Source organism: Misgurnus anguillicaudatus, chromosome 14 (assembly GCF_027580225.2).
Source record: "Misgurnus anguillicaudatus chromosome 14, ASM2758022v2, whole genome shotgun sequence".
Classification (NCBI taxonomy): Eukaryota; Metazoa; Chordata; class Actinopteri; order Cypriniformes; family Cobitidae; genus Misgurnus; species Misgurnus anguillicaudatus.
Genome location: NC_073350.2, coordinates 31882280 through 31900280, shown reverse-complemented (window position 1 = coordinate 31900280; position 18001 = coordinate 31882280). Strand labels below are relative to the sequence as shown.

Here is an 18001-nt window from a genome sequence, read left to right as displayed (position 1 = left end):
GTATTATTTAAATAATGTTCGGGGGTCAATATGTGCTAGGCACTATAGACTGCCTCTGTAGCTTTACCCCAGTAAATGATTTTGTACAAAGTCACTTACAGTAGAAGTCTGTTGGGCAGGACTTTAAAGGTGAAGTGTGTACATTTTAGCGGGATCCAGTGGTGAGGTTGCAAATTGCAACCAACGGCTCAGTCCACTGCTCACCCCTCCTTTAAAAATGCATAGAGAAGCTATGGTACCCGCCACTGGAAAAATATGTAATTGACAGAGACAACTTAAAATTAAAAAAAAGTTTGTCCATTAAGGGCTTCTGTAGAAACATGGCGGCACAAAATGGCGACCTCCACATAAGGGGACCCTCTGTATATGTAGATAAAAATGTAACGTAAAACATAACAGTTCATTATAAAAAGGTCTTTATATACTCCTGATAATATAGTTTTGTATATGATTTTCCATTTCTGTCAAGAGATCATTCTAAAAATTACACACTGTACCTTTAAAACAAAACATAAAGGTGCATAAAGGTAATGCTAGGCGGTATAATGGGTTTGGGGGATATCGATATGGTTTCCCAACGCGATGTGGAATTAGCCAATACCATTCATATTAATATGGTTTAAGCGACATGCACGCACGCAAACATTCGCTTTGCATGGACCAGACCTCGCCCGCTCCAGCACAAAGTATTAGGTGACATGGAGAAACATGCAGAACTCAGTCGTGATGTTTGGATGCGCCTCATGAATGTAGACAAAAACACTCTGAGGATTATAATAATTGAGTTCAAGACAAGAATAAAATGTCTCCTCAATCCTAGTCCAGATTGTTTATAGTCTCTCAGATACACTGAAAGTTTATTTATCAGGGAAGAACCATCAAAATGCATGTCTCCTGTTAAACACTGTTTTCACATGAATGTTGAGTGATTTAAATTGGATAATGCTACATACAAGTCAATTTATGTGCCAAATCAATATTGTGGCTAAAAATACAACACAATATCAAATCGAAATGTTTCGAGGTGTCATAAGGCATTGTCCTAAAGCTCCATTAAAATGCCTGCATAAATCTTTTTCGAGGGTTGTCCTCTCCAAGTAGTTGTCTGTACTGCAGTGCTGACCTGTGCTAGGGTTCCTGTGTTTTAGCAGTAGTTTAGCAAGTGGATATTATTTTCAGACGAAATCGCTTGACTTTATTATCTTGTTTCTCTTTTATGTGGTGTGTGTGTGAGAATATTACTTAAATAGAAAGGGTTGAAGTGACTATGGTCGTCTTTTGCAGGCAGTGCATCTTATGAGCATTGTGCCGAATTTCGGGTATTTGGTTTTTGTGTTGTCTGGTGATTTGTAGTTCAACTTCCCAGCAAGCAATAGCCATTGCCATGGTTACATGCCTGACCGAAGTTAACTTCCGGTCTGTGTGTGTCTATCTGTCTTGCTAGTGGCTAAACTGACCTATGGAACACATACCTTGTCAAAAATAAAAATGTCTCGCTTACTTAAAGACAAGGAGAGACGGAGAGCATGTATCAACCGCTGTGTGAAGAAAGGTTTGGCAGCCAGGCAACAATTTAAGATTTGTAGCTACACTGTAAAAAATAAAAAGTTGACTTAACTTACATTTTCAAGGCAACTTGCTGCACAGCTTTTTTGAGTTTACTCAACTTTTGGATGATGTAGTTCACCTAACTCAATTTACTGAGCAATGACAACTTACACCAAAAGTTGAACCAACTTAAACTGATTAGGCTATTAGCAAATTTCTAAGTTTACTCAACTAGTGACTTAAGTCCTCTCAACTATTACAACTGTATTCCAGCATCTATCCATAAAGTAAATACAAATACAAGTTGGGTAAAGAACAGTTCTTGTGTTCCTGTGTAGCTCAGTGGTAGAACATTGTGTTTGCAGCGCAAAAGGTCATGGGTTCAAACCCAGGGAACACAAGTACTGATAAAAATGTCTAGCTTTAATGCAGTGTAAGTCGCTTTGGATAAAAGCATCTGCACGTTTTGGACTGTGGGAGTGAACCCACAATGTCACAGAGAGAACATGCATACTCCACAAAGAAAGGTCTCCTTAACAAAGTCTTTGTCTGACTTAGTCCTTTTTTGAAACAGAGACCTTTTTTTGCAGTGAGGCAACAATGATGCGCGCTAACTCATTGTGCTGCCCTCTACACTGAACACACACTTCTCAATCATGGTAACAATGAACAAACATAATTCTTAAAAATTACTCTAAATACAACATATAACTTACATTAAAAACATAACAACATAAATAAATCCAGCAAACATTAAAACAGTCATCTTTTTTAGTAAATATTAACCAAAGAAGTGAACATGTCGCAATGCATACTGGGAACCATTCCGACCATTGTTTTTTTTTTAAACTGCTTGTTCAGATTACTCAGGTTGGCAAGTTGGGTGAACGAATTGGACAAAAACTTTTTCATCTAAGTCCAGTCAACAAAATAATATTTGTTAGATGAATGATTATGCTCTTTTCATTCAGTGAACACAAAATAATCAACTGACGCCCTTCATCAAAGAAATCTTTGTTCAAGTTACTTCATTTTCTTTGTTGAATGAACATTTTAAAGTTGGATTTTTTACAGTGTATCATTGTATACATTCATTTTAACAGTAACGTAAGCTTAGTGTAGTAGCTGATACACTTTAGCTGTGATTTGAAATGAGGGTACATCCACACGAAGCCAATGCCCCCCCGTCCAATCTTTTTTTCCTATCTGTGCTGAAACTGAGATTGACCGTCAGCTTGATAAAGCATTGCAAGTTCATGATCAGATCAAAATGCACGCGTGTGGTTTCTTCAGACAGAAATAGCGGATTATAAGCAAACGTACACATCTTTCCGTGTATTTTTCGTAATCTGTGTGAGAAAAGGGCTAAATATACGGATTGGCTGTACACACGAAGACACAAGGGTGTAGTATTCAGATTTATCCACTCTAAGACACGGTTTAAAAAAATAGGGGTCCAGATTCTGCCTGTTTTTTTATTATTGTTAATATTCTCTCAAATACACTTAAAGTTTATTTATCAGGGAAGAACCATTAGAATGCATGTCTTTTGTTCAAGAGAGTTTTTACATTAATGTTGATTGATTTAAATTGGGTTACATAACTGCTACATAAGTAAAAAATAAAGGATTCAGGCTTCCAAAACGTCGGATCAGTCTGGATAAAATGCCAATTCGATATAACATTTGAACATATACAGCTAATCTCCGTGTGGACAGGCTCTAAGGTAATTTACTTGTTATTTATTTTGCTTGTTATAGGAAATAATCTCCTCTAGAGGGACTAAAGTTAAGTTTGGTCCACAAAAGCCATTTGTTTATGTTGTTGCCTTTGAAACCATCTATAGATCCAATATAGTCTGGCTATGAGTAACCCACTCACTGATAAGTGACTAGTCAGAGATAGGCTGATAAATCGCTTTATTGCTAAAAACTTGAATGACCTAGATCAGTTGTTTTCAAACTGGGGGCCGGGGCCCCCAGGGGGGCTGCAAGATGGTGCCAGGGGGGCCCCAGTTTTATGACATTTTATAAAATCCATTAATTTATCATGAATTCTGTGTAATTAAACCTAAAAAAATAAGGCTACTAACCAAAAGCACTACATTTTTGTATAATTTAATGTTTTTTTAATTAAAATGTTGAGTTTTAGAACAGTTTTTTGTCACAAATTTTCTTTGGGGGGCCGTGAAGGAATGCACCGTACACAAGGCGGGGCGCACGCTGATAAAGTTTGGGAACCACTGACCTAGATTCTGCATTCCTATTGAAACTGGGATTAAGCTATTCATTTCACTGCTGCTGTCTCTTTTTATACCTGCAGCAGCATTACATTGTTGGATGTTTCCCAAACCCCTGCAGAGGACATGTCATGTAGATGACTCCAGTAAGCTGTTTGTTTGCCGCCTGTGTGGTGACAACAGCCACCCTGTTTTGCTGTTTCCTACAATTCCCATTCCTGTGAATACGAAACAAGTCCCTTTGGTGGTTGTGCCATCCACACAGTTGGGATCACTTCTCCATGAAGGCAGGAGTTTAGTTTGTGACCTTTCGTCCTGCACACCCTCCGTGTGTCGCAACAGGGAGAACAGCCATCAGGGTGTATCCAGCCTGCTGAGTTAGCTGACTTTTGCAGTTATGTGCTGCGTTAGTTCTGTTTTCTATAATTTACTTTATAATTGTGTCATCACATTTATTATGGCGATTATTGGCAGTTTATATAGCCAGCTCTGTGCTGTTGTTTTATGGTTTCTTTTCAATGCAACAAAGATTTCTACAGATTGCATTTAGCCACATTATTTGAAGCTTGTGCACGTTTGCAGCCTGGGTTAATGATGTCTAACATTTAGGGTCACCTTGTGCTTCTGTTGATTCCTTTTTGCAGTTATTCCAGTGATGTGTGACCTAACCTCCTCACTACACTACATACAGTTCTCCTATGTAATGAGATATTCATCCCCTGTGTCCTGCTTAACATGATGGAAAGAGGGGGGCAGACGGCGTAAAATGAGTTTTTGGGAAATGGAAAGGCCTTATTCCTGCTGTCAGACTGCTAGTATGTAGAGATTGATGGGTGGTAAAGTCACCTTGATGACGACTACAGGAACACACGGTAATGTGTTTTACCGTGTCCTTTCTCAGCACTCACCTCAGAGTAATGAGAGGTGGTTGTGAAGAATGCTGGTGCAAAGGTGTTTTTCAGGACCTCGTGGGGACCAATAAACTCCTCCAGTTTAGAAACTCTCTGTATTTCACCCTCCCACCTGCCTGGCCCTATGCGGAGGAAGCTGTTTTTCATCACGGTATTTCTTGCAGGCGTCCACTGACCATTTGTTTTAATGTAATGAAGCACTTTGTAACCAACAACACTTAGTATTCATTTGTGTTTAAATAAGACTGGCTATAATTTAAGGATGTTTTATGTTAACAACAACTATAGGACACAATGGGATACTTCCATATTTAAAGGGACTGTAAGTAGGATTTTAAGTGTTTTATTAATCAAAATCAATGTCTTTATTCATGAATATGTCCTCGTTGATGTCAAATGACTTCTGCCAGTGATCTGACTTTTCTTTGTAAACTTAGAATTTCTCCTCTTTACTTACATTGAACGGGTAAGTCCAAGGAGGCATCCATATCATTCCGCCATATTGATAAACTATAATAGCAGAGAGGGACAAAAAAACACTAGCCTACCAACGCATTTCCACAACGCGTTTTCATTCAGAATATGTGAACCAGCTGCAACGGACAAGGAGATCAGTGATTACATAACGGCTACCGTAGTTGCAACTGAGAGCACTGTTTGTTTGAATGCAACATACAATTTCACCACTAGATGGGGGTAAATCCTACTTATTGCCCCTTTAAATTACAGAGACATTTGTATTGGTCGAAAAGTAGTGTGAATGGTTGCAAGCTTACAGCTAGGGATAGGGTGGCCATTCGTGCCATTTTCGCTGGACGCGTCCTGGCCAGGATTTCGGGTACGTCCTTCGGATGTCGTTGGTCGACCACATTTCAGTTAAAAACATTATATAATTAAAATGTATTTCTCTTAAGACATACAATCATATTAGTTGTATTCTTACCTTGAAATGTAACGGTTGCTTTTTTAAAATAGAACCTGAAATATTAAACCACAATGACGTATGCGGTCAACCAATGCGACTTCTAGAGGACGCACCTGAAATCCTGGCCAGGACGCATACGGCGAAAATGGCAAAAGGGACTACACGCACAGTTAATTGCTAAAATGATAGCAAAAGACTTATTGTTATGAAGCTTGTTCTGATAGTCCCGTGTGTTAACGGGTGTTAACTTTTTGACCATTGCATAACTTAGTTTAAGTCATTTTGTGCAGATAGATGCACGTGCGATAATACATTAATGGTGTATCAAGGCTCAATATAATTTAGATGGTGCCATATAGAAAGCTCTTCCGTTTGTGTTTATTAACCCTTTAGTTTCACTTCATCACGCAGCTATTCCTGTTAAAGGTATCTGTTAAAAACATTGTATTCATTATTAATTAAAGTTATAAGTGTGTTTAATAAAAATATTTTCATTTTCACCATGATGCATACACCCCACCCCTTTGATTGCCCCACCCCTAATTAATCGAGTACTTGTTTTTCAGACCTATGGATTAATTGAAATGACAAACATGCACATCCCTACTTACAGCACAGGCCCACACTCAAGCGTGGAAATGGATGTGGATTTTAGTCCAATCCATGATTGTGTCTTGTTTAATGAACGTGATTTGTAGTTAGATTACACTGGTAATTATCCAATCCTAACAGAAGTCGTACTTAAAAGTGTAGTAATTCAGCTTGTTTAATTCTAACAGTGAGCAATAGACATAAAAGACACAGTTGTGACTATTTGGGGCAAAAAGAGAAGACCAACATTACAAATATGAAATGGAATGAAAAAATGTCTAATGTCTAAATTGCCACCCTACTACTCTGACCTTACTCCATCTCTTCATCTTTTTCTATACTGTCACATGACATTCCTTCTGACCTTATGCACATCCCTCGTTCACTTTCTGTCTCTGCCTTATAACCATTAGCTTCCTTTTGCTCTCTTTTGGCCATTGCTGCTATCTTTCTGCACTGCATTATGGGTGCATTCTCTCGTACAATTATTTTGTACCCTAGCAAGGGAGAGTAACTGCATAGACCTAGAATTGTTATATGAATGGTCAGTCAGTGGTTTTACTAAATCGCAGGAACCCCATTTCATCAATATGAGGTCCATAGGTTCATGACTGACATATGATTTAAAGTCATTTACTTGACCACAAGCATAAAACCTCTTGTATGTATTTCTTTTTGTGAAATTGGGGTAGCATATAGTGTGTGCATGTTAACTGGGCCATGCTTACATTACTTGGTAAGGGGGCATCTAGTCAAACTCAACTTAAAATCCATTAACCATACCCATAAAATAGCAGCTGCAGGATGTGTTAATTCCCAAACGGATCCATTGTAAATCTGTTATTTAAAGGTGATGGCAGCAGTTTGTTTACTTGTTTGCCATGGCATTAGACTTCGAGGTCGTAGTACTTTTGCAGGGAACACCTTGGCACAGCACTGCGTGAATCTACATCATTTTATCTTTATATTGTGGACCAGCTGCAAATTTAAATTGCCATTGCTTTCTTTTCTGTATGTGGTCACCATGTACCATTGTGAAGAGGCGCCCTCTAGTGTTCTGTGTGCCTTCATACAGCTTGTCTGAAGCACTGCTGTGCTGCTTTAATGTTTTTGTATATAAATGGGCTATAGTATTAAAATGATCACTCAAACCTTTAATTCTTTGTGTTTCAGCAGTCCTGTAAGGTGAGAGACAGACACGTCAGTGGACAGGAGAGAGAGAGACCCTTTTGGCAGCCTGGCCACACCCCCCATTCTCCCATTCCCCATGTATCCAGAATCGACGACAGACTCGCCTGCCCGTCTCTCTCTCAGACAGACGGGCTCTCCAGGCATGGTCTACAGGTCAGTCTGTGCTAATGCAAGTTTTTTTTTTTTTTTTGGGTGCCGTCTCTTTAAGACCTAATGCACTTGGACCTAATATACTGTTACACATACGTTTTATTTCTGAACAACTGACTATGTTTACGAGGATAATCGCGGCATAAGAAATTTGCACGCTGTCTGAACCATTTGCATGTATACATGTGCTGTCTTGAGATGCACTTTCTGGGCTCGGGCTTAGGATGTACACACACAAATCTTCTCAAACAGCATGTGAGTAGCGCATTAACATCTGTTTCTTCTATAATTGAATATTTAAATTGGCAAGGCCTTAAAACACATGCAAATGATAAACTTTCACGATGGTGCCGATCGGGCCAGTGACAGTTTTGTCAATTGGCCCAAGCATCGCTCACGCATGCTTTTTTTTGGTACACATTTACACAAATACTGGGCATGTATTCTGGCTTACAGATTAAGAAAGCACCAGCTAAGGAACAGAAAGAAAGCTGCTTTTGCTTATAGTTTAGTTGTTATTTAAAGGGGATATTTCACAATACTTTTTTTAAGATCTCAAATAATTCTTTGGTGTCCCCAGAGTACGTATGTGAAGTTTTAGCTCAAAATACTATATAGATAATTTATTATAACATGTTAAAATTGCCACTTTGTAGGTGTGAGTAAAAATGTGCCAATTTTTGGTGTGTCCTTTTAAATGCAAATGAGCTGATCTCTGCACTGAATGGCAGTGCCGTGGTTGGATAGTGCAGATTAAGGTGCAGTATTATCCCCTTCTGACATCACAAGGGGAGCCAAATTTCAATAACCTGTTTTTTCACATGCTTGCTGAGTATGGTTTACTAAAACCATAAAAAGTTACTGGATTGATCTTTTTTCACATTTTCTATTTTGATAGAGGCACTGTGGACCCAATTTTAGCACTTAAACATGGAAAAAGGCAGATTTTCATGAAATGTCCCCTTTAAAGGTTCACAGCAAAAGTTGGACTTTCACTAGAAAATAGTTGTTGTAATATTTCTATCAAAGACTATTTAGTTTATACCCAGCTGAGTTAATCTGAGTATTCCTAAGTTTAGTGTTTGTCATATTAGAGATGTTATTTTCCTGTTTTGAACAGCAGATGGCGATGATGATCTTTTCCCAGTTATAGGACATTCATTGATCTTATGAGCCGCAGTGTTTTAATGTGAGACAGAGATCTCTGCTGTAATTGTGCTGAAAATAAGAATGTTTAAACTGTTGAGTTTATTGCCTTGTCTTAAATATTAAGCTTTAAAATTGATTTTTATAAATGGCATTGTGTTTTTATGCTGTGGCGTTTACTTGACAAGTTCATTATTTTGTTTACTAGTTTTTACAGTGGTTTCTATAATTTGGCTTCATTTGCTTTTCTTTATAACATCTTACTTTTATTTCTGTCTTCTTCATCATTGTCAGATCTATATCTCTGGGCTCACGTTCCTCCATCAAGCTTTGTTTGTTTGTTTATTGTCCTCTTTCTGATCTTTCCCCTTTCGCCTGTAAGACTAAGCTTTCCTCTCTGTCTCTCTCTCTCTCCTGCTGCCCTCAGTGCGAGGTACGGGAGCCCAAAACGCCAGCTGCAGTTTTACAGGTACCTCTTTGTTTGCTGATTAATAAGCCATGGCCATCTGATACTGCTCTTGTTTTATCTGTTTTGGAAAGTGTCTTGAGGGTTCAGTCTTAGTTTAGCTGCACCCAATACCATTAGAGATGCACCGAAATTTCGTCCGCCTGAAAATTTTCAGTTGAAAACAAAAGAAAAAACATCCGAAAATATAAACTGATTGTGTAGCTGTTTTACAAATAATAGATTTCTAGAACTTTATATTATCTAGATAAAAATCTGTTAAATTTGTTTTTTTTGCAAATAACAGGGTTCCCACAGGTCCTTGAAATCCTTGAAAGTTTGTGAATCTGGGGGAAAAGTTCAAGGCCCTGGGAAGTTTTTGAAAATATACATACATAGATACGGGTCATTGAAAGTGCTTGAATCTATTTTATGCAAGAAGTTTTCTGAAAAAAAATGCTTATATCTTCTGTATGCGAAAGCTGATTCATACCAAAATGCTTTTTTGCATTGTTGTGTTTGACACATGAAAACGTCTCGGGTTACGTATGTAACTGTTGTTCCCTGAGAAGGGAACGAGACGCTGCGTCTTCCTTGCCATATTCCTGCGTCCCTGCAACGCCGTCTTTGGCAATATTTCAGATAGCGATATACTTCCTGGCTCCCACGTCAACCTGTCTTTGTCATTAAGCCTCACCATTGGTTGAATTTGAAATACACATTCAGATGCACTTACCCCTGGAGGCGTCCCCAAAGTGTCACCGCAGTGACGCAGCGCGAGTTCCCTCGAAAGGGACAGTGTATCCTAAAAGGTAACACGATGTAACCTTGCTCTCACTTGAAATGTGTCCCCATATTTAGTCCTTGAATTTGAGGGTATTTGACCTGGAAAGTCCTTGAAGGGTACTTGAATTTGAAGGTAACTAAGGTGTGGGAACCCTGAAATAAGAATTTAGTATCTTTTATTTTCATCCAATTTGAGTGTTTCTTTTTAAAAAATGTTTATTATTTTATTGGTTTGTAGTACAGCATCGATTTATTAGTGAAATTCAAAGTCTAATATTAATACAAGTATAAAAAAAGTTTGAAATATTTTTTAAAGTCATTTTCAGCCAAGTGCATCCAGAATTTTCGGTATCGGTTTCAGCCCAGAGTTTCCATTTTTGTGCATCCCTAAATACTGGGCATGGGCCAGTATGATATTTTGGCGGTATAATAACCTTAAGCAAAAATACCATGGTGTTGTGGTATTGCCATTGCAAATGTCTGCGTATACAAACATGTATGCCAGGTAAAAATGAAGCCTTTAAATTCTAAAATATTATTTCAAAATTAATTGTTTATATATTAAATGTAAACATCAAATCAATTACATGACTTAATGATTTAATTAATTAATGCCTACTAGATAACATTAGAGGTCGACCGATATGGCTTTTTCTCTGGCCGATGCCGATATTTAGAAGTCAGGGCAGCCGATGGGCGATATGTTTGGCCGATTTTCTATATGTACATAATAATCAAATGTTCTCATCATTAGCAGATATTTTAAATGTAAAAATGTCACTATTTAAGTCAAAGTATTTTAAAAAATGATGACTGGTCTTTCTGAAGAGTTTTACAACCTCCTCTGCACCATGCATTTATCAGACACAGATATTACCTGACACTCTGCTGTCATCATCTTTGATCAGGTTTTTTCATGGCTTTTATTGCTTTGTAGGATAAAATCCTTATTTGGTAGACCTGATAAATTATTTATTCATCATAAAGTTAACATAGTAATAAATGTCTATGTTTTTTAGTTGAGACTGTTATTTAGGGCAAATCTTTCTAAACACATTTACATTCTCATTTCTGAGGTGCTATAAGTGACTGATTGTGCTGACAGTGACGTCTTGTGAGTTTAGTGTTGGCACAGATCTGTTGTTTCAACTGTTCATTCAAACGAATCCTTTCAAAGGAGTCAGTTCGCGAATCGGATGTGTTATGTTCTAATCCAGGCTGAGCAGCGCAAAACTGTAAACAAAGTCTTACTGTAACAACACGAAAAACATTTCCTCGGTGGATATGATTTGGTCTTCCAACCTTTCGCCATTGTGTCAGTTTTGTTTTGAGTAATATGCGCGAAGGAGAACGCAGAGAGACAGTTTAAAGACAGAAAGCATGCGCGTGCGGCTCTGCTCTCTCTGTCACGCAAACAAAGATCCTAATCACTCATTAATCACATGAAATGAGCCTAATCTTTGCACGGACAGTGCACCACGAGACATTAGCCCGTCGCGCTGTTGTACTGGCTGCTTAATTCGCGCGATCCCGCCATCGTTTACTAAAGCTGTTTGTGAACAAGGCACGGCTGCACACACACGGGAGCGATCTGCTTGCAGCAAGAGGGAGCGTCACGAGTTCTACAACAACGCTTAGGTGCCCGCAGATGCGCCTGCCTATTAATCGGCCTAATTTTGCAGCAAAATCGGCCAAAGCCGATTTTTTTAAATATGTCAAAAATATGCCAATTAATCGGCCCGGACGATAAATCAGTCGACCTCTAGATAACATCATTGTACTATTATAAAAACAATAGTTTTAACGCCATAATACATGTGATTACGTCATGTTTGCTTGTAATAGTTAAATTACGGCTGATAAATAATAAATGTGACGTGTATTATAGAATTACAAATAGGGATAATACCTCATGAATGCCAAAGAAGTGTTTACATGGGTATAATTTAAAAGGTATCATGACATCCAGTCTCATGAAATCTGTGACTTGGTGTTGTGATAACTCATCAGACTGCGTACAACACAGTGATAAGAGCTGTCAACAATACAGTGGTGTGCTGTGGATGTTCTAGTGTCCCTTACAAAGTGCACCTAGGTTTAATTTCACTTCATGTAGAATTAAGAGTGTTGCAGGTCAGGCATTGAGTTCAGCATTTACTGGTGCGAAACTCAAAGTATAATAAACTATTGAAAGCCGTGAAAATAAATGAACAGCTTGTGAATTGATTTTTGTACATTATCACTTATTTTTAAAATGTAAATGAAATTGATTAAACACACAGACCGCACACAGTTCTCATTGCATCAGACTGGCCTTCAATGTGAACTTGCAGTACTATCCAGTTTACAAGGTTCCCATGGGTCCTTAAAATAAATCCTTAAAAGTTTGTGAATCTGGGGGGGGGGGAAACAAGGCCCTGGAAAGTTTGTGAAAATAAACATGCATCGATACAGGTCATTGACAGTGCTTGAAGTTTTTTTAAAAAAATCCATATAGACGGTTTCATCGAACGCACGTGATACATGTCTGGATCAGAACTTTACTTCCGGTTTCGTTTTTTTAATGGTCTGACTAGTTGCTAAACTGATCTCTTGAACAAATGTTTTGGTTTCCTAGGTAATCTATGTGTTGTTGTTTTTTGCTTGTTATATAAATAAACTACGTTTAAAGTACTTTGTGGTTATTTATTATTAGCGGAGTTTATCGGAAGTTACGTGCGGGCCGCGACAGCCGCTTGTTTATGTTGTTACTGCTGAAATCGTCTATTATTCCATATGTACACTGCAAAAAATATACTTATTTTTTTACTTGTAGGGTTTTGTTGCAAAACGAGATAACCACCGTTTTGTTAATTGTTCAGAAATCTCGTTTTTTGGATGTGCATTCCAATTAATTTCAATTCAACTGCAGTTCGTTTGTTTTGATTTAAACATTCATAACTTAAAAAATACAGTTAAGTAGCACCATAAAACAAAATAATAACATGATAAGATAATAATAAACATGTTTTGACAAAAATGTAAAAAAATGGATTTATCTCGTTTTGCAACGAAACTCTTCACTTATTATTTTTCTCTTGTCAGTAAACAATATCTAAACATTCTTAAATTAAGATGCTTTTTCTTGAATTTTTACTTGAAGATTTTTCTAAAATACTAAATTCAAGAAAATTTCAAGATTTTTTGCTTACCCCATTAGCAGATTTATTTGCTTGTTTTCTGCACAAAATCACTTAAATTTGATATTTTTGGTCTAAAAACTAGACGTATTTTCTTGGGTCGTTTTGCTCATCAAGAAAAAGCATTTTAATTAAATAATTTTTAGATATTTTTATTGGAAACAAGACAAAAAACTAAGAACATTTTTTCTTGAAAATCATTTTTTTTGCAGTGTAGTGTAGGATGACATCATACATTTTTTAGCGCACGTGCTAAACTGTTAGTTTTAAATGCTAATATCTTCTGCAAATTTTGATCCATAACAAAATGCTTTTTTGCATAGTTGTGTTTGACACATGAAAACTGTAACAATGTATCTTACAAGGTAACATGATGTCACCTTGCTTTAACTTGAAATGTGTCCCCACATTAAGTCATTGAATTTGAGGGTATTGGAACTGAAAGTCCTTGGAAGGTTCTTGAATTTAAAGTTAACCAAGGTGTGTGAACCCTGAGTTTAGTTTCAGGGTTCATTGTGTTTGCTTTGTGTTCACACAGGGTTCACCAGACTGTGATTGTGCGTGTGTGCTCGTGTGTGTGCATGTCTGTCTGTCTGTCTCTTATTTATAGTACTTCGTTTGTTGACGGACATCATTTTGTTGATGCAATTCTTAACTACTGACCATTACAGAATGTATTAGCTGTCATCACTGAATTAGTTGGCGTGCCATGGATTTAGTTTTGAGATATTTTTAGTGGTTTGCGAATTACGAAACAATCCGGATGTGGTGATGCATACATATGTCAAGCCTCAACAACATCTTTGCATTAGCTGTCCAAGCACAAACGGTAATGGAATAGATTTTTACGTTGCATTTGAAACATCTTCCTTGTTATTGCTTTGTGCCTAAGAGATACAATCACCTGAAAGTACAAGATGAGCTGTTTTATGAAGCATCTGCTTTTAACCATCAGACTGAAGGCATCCCTTTGGTCTCTTGGCCTCCTCTGTAGTGCACTTTCTTCCTGTTTTCGTGTGGGATCATATTTTTATGGGCTGAAAAAGGGGCTGTTGTGGTGATAGGCTCTTAAAACCCCTGACTCGCTAGCTGGAAGGATAATGAGCACTCTATCGAATTTTGATTTCACAGCCTTGCACATTTCTGTCCTTTTAAGTCTTTTAAAGTCGCATCACAATATCAGCCTGGCAGGAATCGATCATCATGTTCACGTGGAAAAATGGAGAGTGATGGAAAAGGAAGATGTTTTCTTTTCAGTATTTTAGGGTTTTCATTTTTCTAGCTTTTTTAAAATTTATTTTAGAAAGCTTATTTAGTTGGTTTCTAGTCTTTTAGTTTTTGATTAATTTAACTTCTTTTTCTGGACTTGCATTTTTGTTCATAGATCATTTTATGTGATTTAAAACTTTTGCTGTTTTTCGTGTATGAAAATGTTTATTTTAAGTGTTGATTTTGACACGGAAAAACTTTTAGTTTGCGTGCTTGTTTTTATAAAGAATCAGTGCTTGCTTAGTGCACTGAAATGCCTTTATGTATTATCTCATGGAACAACAATCAAAAGCTTTTAGCGCAAAAGCTTCTGTGAATAATTTAGTCCAGATATTATTTGCTGCGGTTAGCAGAAACAAATTGCCTCGAATGACATAAATGGATTTTCTTCATGGAGACGAGCTGGCAGAGGTGATGGACGAGGTTGAAGGGGGTTGGGAAGGATCAGGGCAATGTGATTTCCACTAATGGCTTAGATGCTGGCATGTAAGACACTCCCAGTTAGGGTGGATCGCTGCATTGCTGCCCGTGTTTATAAGGGCAGATTGACATTCATACGTCTTGTTCATGAGCCGACCTCCAAGACCTCAGGTAAGTTTTGTGCTGGTTGTGTGTCTCTGGTATGACTGCTCACCTGCGTGCATGAGTCAACCTGCTTTAAGCGCTGTTTTGCCTCGGATCATAAGTGCTGCATGGATATTTGATTATCCACTTATGTGGTGCTGCAGCATTTTTTAAGCAGCATTTATTTTGTATTATTCATGCTTGAAATGGCTACATTGATGAGATTCAAGGGTTGCTGTAGTGACTAAATGCATGGAAATAAAAAATTATAATACTTTTTATTATAATTATTAGTAGTTATGCTTTTAATAATTTTATAGTTTTTTTACGATTATAGTTTTTTATGAGTAGAACTATTTGAGGGAAGCTTGTGTGTGTGTGTATACTCAGCTCCATAAATATTGAAACAGAGGCACATTTTGTGATATTTTAGCTGTTTACCAGCTAACATTTTTTCCAGTTACAGTCATGAATATTGGCCTCAGTATTTTTCAATCTCTGGACAATGTAAAGGGTTTTTTCTCTATCATGGCGAGGATAATGCGATCATCCACTATTGTTATCTTATATGGATGACCAGGATTTTCACCTGCTCACTAGTGCATTTTTTGTCAGAATGAACCAAATTGTTGATCTGGCATTGACTAATATTCCTCCTGTCCTGTCTGACTGATGGATTTGTTGTGTTTTTGAAACCTAAATATGGTCTGTATCACTTGCATTGAGATCTCCCTGAAGAACATGATGTGTGTTCACAGCCACGGCTTCCAAATTCCACACTTAAAATTCCTTTCAGACCTTTAACATCCTTCATTTATGAGGAAATTATTTAAGAAATAGACAACTTTTTAACAATGGTTTTTAAGTCATCTGTTTCATTACTTTTGGGCTCTTTAAAAAGGAAGAGTTACATATAAAAGGATTAGTCCATTTTCTTAAAAAAAATCCAAATCCAATTTACTCACCAACCTTTTGGATGACATGGTGATCATCTAGTGAAACGATTGTCATTTTTGGCAAGAAAAATAAAAAATATGCACTTTTAACTCTTTCCCCGCCATTGACGAGATATCTCGTCAATCAAGAGAAAACGCTTCCCCGCCAATGACGAGTAGTTCCGTCTTTTCCGCAATACCGCTATTATCCACTAGGTTTTTAAAACCTGCAACTTTTTAAAACCGGAAGTAGTGCCCTATGGCAAGCTGCTGCATGTCCGTGTCTGTTTTAACTCTTTCACCGCCAGCATTTTTTATGATTTTCACAAAAGTTTAATGCCTTCCAGAAAATGCTCCTTTTTAAATATATAAACATATAATATATAAAATAAAAGAACAGACCGTCTGCTTTCAAACAATAAAATCCGTTTCATCCTACCTTCATGTGTTCTGTTTTTATCACCTCTCAAATATGTGTAGGTTTCATCAAAAACACCAAATTTTGAGCAAAAAGCTGATTATTCAATTTTTGTGAAGGACTTTTGATAGAGATCAGATGCAGAGCGATCTTTAAAACATACATGGACTTACAGCTGTTTGCCCTAGGGCAAAAGAGCGCCACCTGGTGGATAATAGCGGTATTGCAGATTGACGAGATATCTCGTCAATGGCGGGGAAAGAGTTAAAGATCTCTCTGAATGGGATCTCTATGAAAAGTCCGTCACAAAAATGAAATTATCTCTGCTTTTTGCTCAAAATGTGGTGTTTTTGCAGAAACCTACCCATATTTTAAAAGCTGATTACAAAAGAACTACTGAAGGTAGGATGAAACGTTTTTTTTTTTGTTTGAAAGCAGAGGGTCTGTTCTTTCATTTGGTATATTGTATGTTTATATATTTGAAGAAGAACATTTTCTGGAAGGCATTAAACTTTTGTGAAAATCATGAAAAACGCTGGCGCTGGCTGCCAACTTTTTTAAAAAACGCTGGCGGTGAAAGAGTTAATCCACAACTTCTCTTCTTCCTTCGGCTGTGTGAAGAGCCAGCGCGACCTCACGTAATTGCGTAATGATGTCGAAAAGGTCACGTGTTACATATATGAAATGCACATTTGCGGACCATTTTAAACAATAAACTGACACAAAGACATTAATTAGTTTCATTCCACATACAACAACGTCAGAACAGTCCTCTTTCTCCACACTTCCATAGTTTCGATACATCATCCGTGACCAATTGACGTGATGAAGTTTTACGTGAGGTTGCGCTGGGGCGTCACAGGACCAGAGAAAGACGAGAAGTTGTGGTTTAAAAGTTCATATTTTTTATTTTTCTTGCCAAAAATAACAATCGTTTCGCTAGATAAGACCCTTATGTCTCGTTTGGGATCGTTTAGAGTCCTTTGAAACTGCAATTTTAAACTGCATTAAAACTGTAAGTATTGGGGTCCATTAAAGTCCATTAAAATGAGAAAATCCTGAAATGTTTTCCTCAACAAACATCATTTCTTCTTGACTGAACAAAGAAAGACATCACAATTATGGATGACATGGTGGTGAGTAAATTATGTTTTTTTTTAATGGCTCTAATTCCTAAACCCTTCATCCAATTTGAATGTAAATACCATAAAGCTGAGAGTGTAACTTTGAGGCAAATATTCTTTATAGGACTGTGACAGGAATTAATGTTGATAAACAGCCAAAATAACACAATGTGCCTCTGTTCCAATATTTATGGAGCTGACTGTTACAACAGTAACTACATAAACAAATGGATTTCATTGAACACACGTAACTTCTGGTCAACTCCACAAAGAATCAATAACAACAAAGTCCTTTTAGAGTAGTTTATTTTTGATAACAAGCTAAATAAAGTTTACCTTAGTTCAAAATCATAGCTAAAGCGTATCAAAAACTACACTTAGCTAACATTACTGTGTAAGATGTTTACTATATAATGTATACAATGTTAACTACTGTAAAGATCGGCTGTCACACCTCCCTTAAAATAGCGGTAATCCATGATCGCCCTCTTCCCTCGTCTTTAGGAAATCAAAACATTTGTTCTTTTCGACGAGGTATTTGTTCCAGAGTTCAGTTTAGCCACTAGTCAGACCAGTAATG

General features: G+C 37.3%; 1 protein-coding gene across 6 annotated transcripts in view; it reads left to right on the top strand.

Annotated features, from left to right (window-relative positions):
* kcnab2a (potassium voltage-gated channel subfamily A regulatory beta subunit 2a) overlaps positions 1-18001 on the top strand; it is a 143487-nt gene that overhangs the window by 33289 nt on the left and 92197 nt on the right. For 3 of the 6 annotated variants that reach the window (XM_055183169.2, XM_055183168.2, XM_055183172.2), the window contains exons 2-3: positions 7388-7558; positions 9129-9170. In XM_055183169.2, the coding sequence (XP_055039144.2) occupies positions 7482-7558; positions 9129-9170 (119 nt within the window). In that variant the 5' untranslated portion in view covers positions 7388-7481. The remainder of the gene's footprint in view (positions 1-7387; positions 7559-9128; positions 9171-18001) is intronic. The other 3 variants (XM_055183171.2, XM_055183170.2, XM_055183173.2) reach the window with 2 other exon arrangements.